The 6,222-nt window shown below is 35.0% G+C and overlaps 2 protein-coding genes across 2 annotated transcripts; one reads left to right on the forward strand and one right to left on the reverse strand.

Moving 5' to 3' along the window:
• The first annotated feature begins 519 nt into the window (after positions 1-519).
• Positions 520-2,117, forward strand: LOC112501909 (MORN repeat-containing protein 1-like). Its single transcript, XM_025105678.1, has 3 exons — positions 520-1,427; positions 1,606-1,834; positions 1,965-2,117. Exons 1-3 carry the CDS (start codon positions 520-522, stop codon positions 2,115-2,117), a joined length of 1,290 nt encoding a protein of 429 aa, XP_024961446.1.
• A 417-nt stretch (positions 2,118-2,534) lies between these two features.
• LOC112501892 (60S ribosomal protein L37a) lies at positions 2,535-5,012 on the reverse strand. The gene is made up of 5 exons (XM_025105657.1): positions 4,943-5,012; positions 3,618-3,657; positions 3,077-3,165; positions 2,884-2,966; positions 2,535-2,796 (listed from the first exon to the last, which is right to left on the reverse strand). Exons 1-5 carry the CDS (start codon positions 4,943-4,945, stop codon positions 2,733-2,735), a joined length of 279 nt encoding a protein of 92 aa, XP_024961425.1. The 5' UTR covers positions 4,946-5,012; the 3' UTR covers positions 2,535-2,732.
• Positions 5,013-6,222: the final 1,210 nt, after the last annotated feature.

Consider the following 6,222-nt stretch of genomic DNA (forward strand, 5'->3'; position numbering starts at 1 on the left):
AATAAATAAACCCAAATGATTTATTTTTAGTCTTTTCAATAAATAAACCCAAATGATTTATTTTTAGTCTTTTTAATAAATAAACCCAAATGATTTGGGGCTTCACCAACAGGTATGTTTTTAATTGTTGAAAGGAAAAACATCATTAACATTAATATACAAAGATAAGTGTAGTTTTAACTTCAACTTTTTTATAATAAAATTGAAAATCCATGGGTGTATAGTTTTAAAATCAATAGTAAATATGGCCCTTTTTCGCCAGTTACAAAACTACAGACTTGATTGATTCCGTCAGCTTCAACCCCTTTCTTTCTCTCTCTCTCTCTCTCTCTCTCTCTCTCTATATATATATATATATATATATATAACCATCTGTCCACTTTTATGCCTAATGTGGTTTCTTTTCATCTCCAAAAGAGAAACCAGATAACAAAACCATCCTCAAAACCATCAACACATGAAGAATTTCTATCATTACCTGTCTCTCTTAGTCTTCATCTTCTGATTACTAACTAGTAAATGCGTCACAAGAAATCAGGCCTTCAGATCCCACAACCACCACCACCCTCCTATTCCCATTCAAAAACCCCTTGTCAAAAACCCATTCTTCACCCACCACCAGATTACGATGAACAACTCCTCCCTTTCAAGAAAAACCACCCATCAAAGGACCTCATGAATCCCCACCACCACCGCAACACTAACACCTCTTTAAGCTGTTGTTCATCTTCTGAACCCCTTTTAGCCACCAAAGCAATTGCTTTGAAACTGCTGCTCAACCTTGGTCATGGGAAGAAGCTCTTTTGGATGAAAGCCCCTTCAAGGCTTTTCATCCTTCTCTCTTTGCCTTCCATCTACTACTTTTCTTTAAACCATCGTCAATCTTTGTATCTTTATATACTCTTCTTAATGACCCTTTGCGTCCTTATTTTATCTTTTCTTAACCTTCCATCAATCCTGGCCCCAGTTTTGAACATAGGTAGTAATGCATCAAAGACACGCCCCCCAGTTGTTTGGTCGATTGGCTCAAAGAACAGGACCCAGGAAAGTACAATTTCTGGGTTCTTGGTCAAGGTTTACAGCAATGGAGATGTTTATGAGGGTGAGTTCTATAAAGGCAAATGTTCTGGAAGTGGGGTGTATTACTATAACATGAATGGGAGATATGAAGGTGATTGGGTTGATCAAAAGTATGATGGTTATGGTGTTGAAACTTGGGCCAAAGGAAGCAGGTATAGAGGCCAATATAGGCAAGGGCTGAGGCATGGATATGGGGTTTATAGATTTTACACTGGGGATATGTATGCTGGAGAATGGATCAAGGGTCAGTGTCATGGCCATGGGGTTCATACTTGTGAGGATGGGAGCAAGTATTTTGGGGTGTTCAAAGGGGGTGTGAAACATGGGCTAGGTCACTACCATTTCAGGTATTCAATTGTTGGTTCTATACTTTCTGGCATTTATCTCATTTTCATGGTAGTAAATTTGTGATTGGGTGTTATTTACTAAATGGGTATCATTTTTGAGCTCTGTAATCACTTAGATTAGATGGTCATTGAAAGAAAGAGATTGAGGTTACTTTTATGTGATTTGATGGTAATGCAGAAACGGGGACATGTACGGTGGGGAGTATTTTGCAGACAGAATGCATGGTTTTGGTGTGTACCATTTTGCAAATGGACATCGATATGAAGGAGGTTGGCATGAAGGAAGAAGGCAAGGATTTGGTATGTATACTTTCAGAAATGGCGAGACTCAATCCGGTCACTGGGAAGATGCTGTTCTCAGCATTTCAACTCCTCAAGACAATGCCAAAGTTGTGAAAGCAATCCAGGTATACTTCTAATTCCATCCCCAATTTGTATAGGGTTATTTGGTCCGTTAATTTTTCTTCAAATTCCATCCCCGGTTATTATTATTATTATTATTATTATTTTTATAGTATGTCTTTCTTTTCATTTTAGGAAGCTAGACGTATATGTAAGAATGCTGTTGGTGCTGCGAATGTGGAGGTGAAGGTGAAGAGGGCGGTGGCAGCGGCTAACAGGGCCGCCAATGCAGCAAGAGTGGCGGCGGTTAAGGCGGTCCAGAGCCGTGTGCACCGCCAGCATGCATGATCCAACGTCGCTCACCGTGTGAAGTTTTGTATAACGGGTGGGATGGGAGTGTGACCTGCTTGGAACCACAATCGGTGAAGATGCCGGTTGAGGAGCAAGCATCCTGTTTCTATTAACTGTAATGTTAGCTAGGGTTATAAACGAGACTAAAGTGCTTTTGGTTTTTTAGTGTAAATGTAAATATATTTCTAGTTGTTGGTTTGGGCTGCTTCTTACATGTGGTGTCAATAATTGATCCACTTGTGGCTTGTGATGGTGGTGGTGGGGATCCAAATGCCAACAACTCTCTCACTTGCACGTGAGTCTTGCTCAAATGAAAAACCAAACCTCTGTTCAAATACAACTTTGAACTTCATTGATGTTTAAAAAGAAAGTTGGATTAATGATTTGTTTTAAAAATTATTTAGACCTTACTGCTAAAAACAAAACTGCTAAATGCCAAGATCATTTCATGTATCCATAATTTAACATCAAAAGACTTCAAATGGTTTGATCCAACAAAATTGTCAGAACCCATACTACAAAAATGATGACACTAACAAGAGTAAATGAATGAAAGACTTCAAACATTGAGGTGTGGTGTGATAAATCATTCTGCTAACTTCAAATCTGCACTTAACTCTCTGTTTGCTCCCTCAGCCTTCGAATAGTGCTCCTGACCGTCACAGCACTCGCAGTGCTTTTATACAAAGAGACAAAAGGAATTAGTCGAGGTTGAAAACAATGGCATCTCGAGAATAAACAGACAAATGAGACGGATCATTACTTTAATGTGTATGCACCACCTGCCTTCACTTTCCCACAATCCTTACAACCCCAAATTCCAACCGCCTTTCTCTTCACTGCATACTGTGCGATATTTCAAAATGCAAGGCAGAAGGTTACCCGGAAGAACACACATTTGCAGAAATTGATCCTTTTTCTAAGCTTCATCAATGAAAACAGCGATAGTAGATTACCTTTCCACAGAATTCACAGAAATATTTGCTGTGTTGGCTGACCTCCATTTTCTTGATCTGCTTTCGCAGACTAGCACCATAACGGGTACCTGAAGAAGGTTGCATCATAAACGGGAATCAAAGACACAATGTTATGATGTACTCCACAGGTAATTAAGAAATATTACTCAACCAAGATTCAATATGTGGTATAGAACAAAAACATCACTTGTGTAAAACATTCTAGCACTTGATGTATTATTGTGTGATACCAAAAGTCTATCATGCACCAAAGTCGATAGATTATGCAGATAAAGAGCAAACAGAAGATTCAATAAAGCTTTATACCCAGAAACGAAATTTAGTTATACAAGTTAAACAGGAGTTGCTAATTCAGTAATAGAAAGTAAACAGAAGTTGCTAAACAGAACTGTGTAAATCTATATGCACCAAGTATCTATAAGACATTAAAAATGAAAAAAGAAAGAGACTGTGATAGCTAATTCATATCATCCTGAGCACTTAGCAACCTCCTCTGAAAGCAAAAAAACAGGACACTCACCATACTTTCCAACAATGCCAGCCTTCTTTGTCCTCTTTGTCTGCAAATCAAGTTTGCAAGAAATTAATCAAAATAAAATTAGTATTTAAAAGACACATTAGGCAATCGCAAGAGTAACTAGTTTGCAACTTTAAAATAAGAAAAAGCAAAATACATTTAAGGGGGGTCATTCTGGGTATGTCATTGTGTTTGACAACTACTCCCTGCATTCCTAATAAAAATCCCAAATTTGATACTGCTTTCAGGCCTGGTACTTATAAAATGCAGAATATTCCCGACAATTTTAACATCGATGTCTTTCTATTATTGTTACCCCTGTCCAGTATCAAATTTGATGTACAGGTTGGAATGCACATCGAAGTGCGTCTCTTCTCCAAAAGGTACTGAGAATTATTTATTGTACATAGGCATGCAACATTAATCGTAATCCTAGTATTAGAAGAAATGTAATATCAATGAATCATCAATCATGTTTAACACATCAGAATGCATGGTATATGTAGAATTTTCTGATGGTACAACTACTTCATGCAAGATTAAAATGATTAAAGACCATTCACCCCCTGTAATGTTAGAAGATTTAGAGAATCTAATTGTTATGGACATACTCCAAATCCATAAACCACCTATTATTCTTCAACTATGTAAAAGGATTTCTACTTGGAATGTTTTGTGACAAGACTATAATTCTATTGTTCTATTTGCAGTAGTTGTGGGAAGTTTATCACGATTACTCTTGTAATTTATAAATCCAACAGTTGTACACCTCTTACCAAACAATAACAAAAGAATTAATGGTATCTTCTCAATCTGTGTTCATCAATCATCTTGTCGAGGTAATATTCTAAATCCTATTCAAGTAATTGCATCAAGGGAAAATCTGGAGTAATAGAATTTCTGGTTAAATATACCAAAATAATATTAGCATCGAATATTTAAATCTCATATGTAGAGACGATCTAATAATAATTACATTTTACATGTCTACTTAAGCGTATGCTTAATTCCTGCTTAAACGTTAGGCGTCTAGGTTTTTCAGAATACTGTCTGGGAGTGGATGGAGTAGGTGCAAATCATGAAAATAAAAGGTTGTGATATTCGATCAGTAAACAACAACAACAACAACAAAAAAGTAGCCACAAAGCAATCAAGCTAGCTGATTCTGAATATACATATACATATACATTATGAATTCAAGTATAGTTTCAAAGATTAAAACAAATCAGAGAAAAAGTATGTAAACGTACCAAATATCCTACCGTCAAATTAAACAATTTACTTGTTTAAAAATTTGCCAGTATAATGAATTTTAAGAGAGACAATACCATTTGGAAAGAGCAGAGCACGGCGGTTTGACAGGGACGATGAATGGAAGCCCTAAATTCTTGTTATTTCATTTCATTCATGATATATAAATAATATAAGCGGAGTCTCAACTCTCAAAATCAAAACCATTGGGTTGTCGCAAAAGCCATCTTGGGCCCAACCCAACGTTGAGTGTAGATCCGATTCCGATTCCGATTCCGATCCCGATCCCGATCCCGATCCCGATCCCATTTTAGTTTATGAACAAACCCCTTCTTGATACTTGAACTTGAAGTTGATGATGATATTGGTTTTTCTAAGCGTCTTTAGACAATGCTAACATGTTACTTGCCATTCTCCAACTGCTTCCTTTCATTCATTGCTTTATATATTTTTAATTGTTTATAAAGTTCAATTTTATGTAGATTAACCTCACATCTAGTTAATATTTTAAAAGATTATTATATGTTACAGGATCACATGTTTTTAATGCTTGTTATATAGGTTTTGGTATGATTTAAATAAATGTTATACAAGAAAAATATCAAGGTTGCATAAGAGGAAATCATGTCGGTAGCGAGAGCCTTGACACAACAGAGACTAGCTATAACATATGTAGCAATGTACATTTTTGTTAGTATCACGAATATTGATGTTTTATATTTTATTTCATGAATTTATTGAGCATAAATCAATCTTACTATACTAGTAGTATGTGTATGTACCTCTCATGGCATGTTAAAGTCGATACCAATAACTACAAGAATAAAGAAAAAGTATGGTTTAATGTAGCGTTTACGAAATACAATATATGGTATTGATATGTACTCAAATTCGAATTGCACATTTTCCTTTACATGGGGATGACTTTAATTTGGGAAATCGGCTTTTTCACCATTTTAAATTAATTTTATTAATTGTTTGTTCCTTTTTCTTTTTTTTACATTATAAAATATATAAATAATATTAGAGAAAAACTAAACTAGTTATAAAAAACTAGAAGCATACTCGCGCAATGCAGCGAGATACATCGTGATTTTAATATTTCATTTTATTCTTTATCTCAGTCGATGTTATAATATGACTTTATGTGATTTTGAGAAATCGATGATATTTTTATTTTTGAATAAAATATATGTTTGAATATATCAATAAAATTTGACAAAAATATATCGATATTAGTATCAAATTAACTATTTGAAATTCCTCATTTTTTTGGATAATTTTTTAATTCAATTTTTTTATAATTTAATTTATGTACAGTAACGAAGTAATTTATATTTGGTTTAATAATATAATT

Source organism: Cynara cardunculus, unplaced genomic scaffold (assembly GCF_001531365.2).
Source record: "Cynara cardunculus var. scolymus isolate 2C unplaced genomic scaffold, CcrdV1 Un_Scaffold_667, whole genome shotgun sequence".
NCBI lineage: Eukaryota > Viridiplantae > Streptophyta > Magnoliopsida > Asterales > Asteraceae > Cynara > Cynara cardunculus.

Bases quoted from the DNA above. Each gene is read 5' to 3' on its own strand.
- LOC112501909 (XM_025105678.1), top strand. From the start codon at position 520: ATGCGTCACAAGAAATCAGGCCTTCAGATCCCACAACCACCACCACCC. The intron at 1,428-1,605 runs GTATTCAATTGT...ATGGTAATGCAG, and splicing joins CTAGGTCACTACCATTTCAG to AAACGGGGACATGTACGGTG. The intron at 1,835-1,964 runs GTATACTTCTAA...TTTTCATTTTAG, and splicing joins AAGTTGTGAAAGCAATCCAG to GAAGCTAGACGTATATGTAA.
- LOC112501892 (XM_025105657.1), bottom strand. The intron at 3,166-3,617 runs GTGAGTGTCCTG...AACCTTCTTCAG, and splicing joins TGGCATTGTTGGAAAGTATG to GTACCCGTTATGGTGCTAGT. The intron at 2,797-2,883 runs GTAATGATCCGT...TTTGTATAAAAG, and splicing joins GGTGGTGCATACACATTAAA to CACTGCGAGTGCTGTGACGG.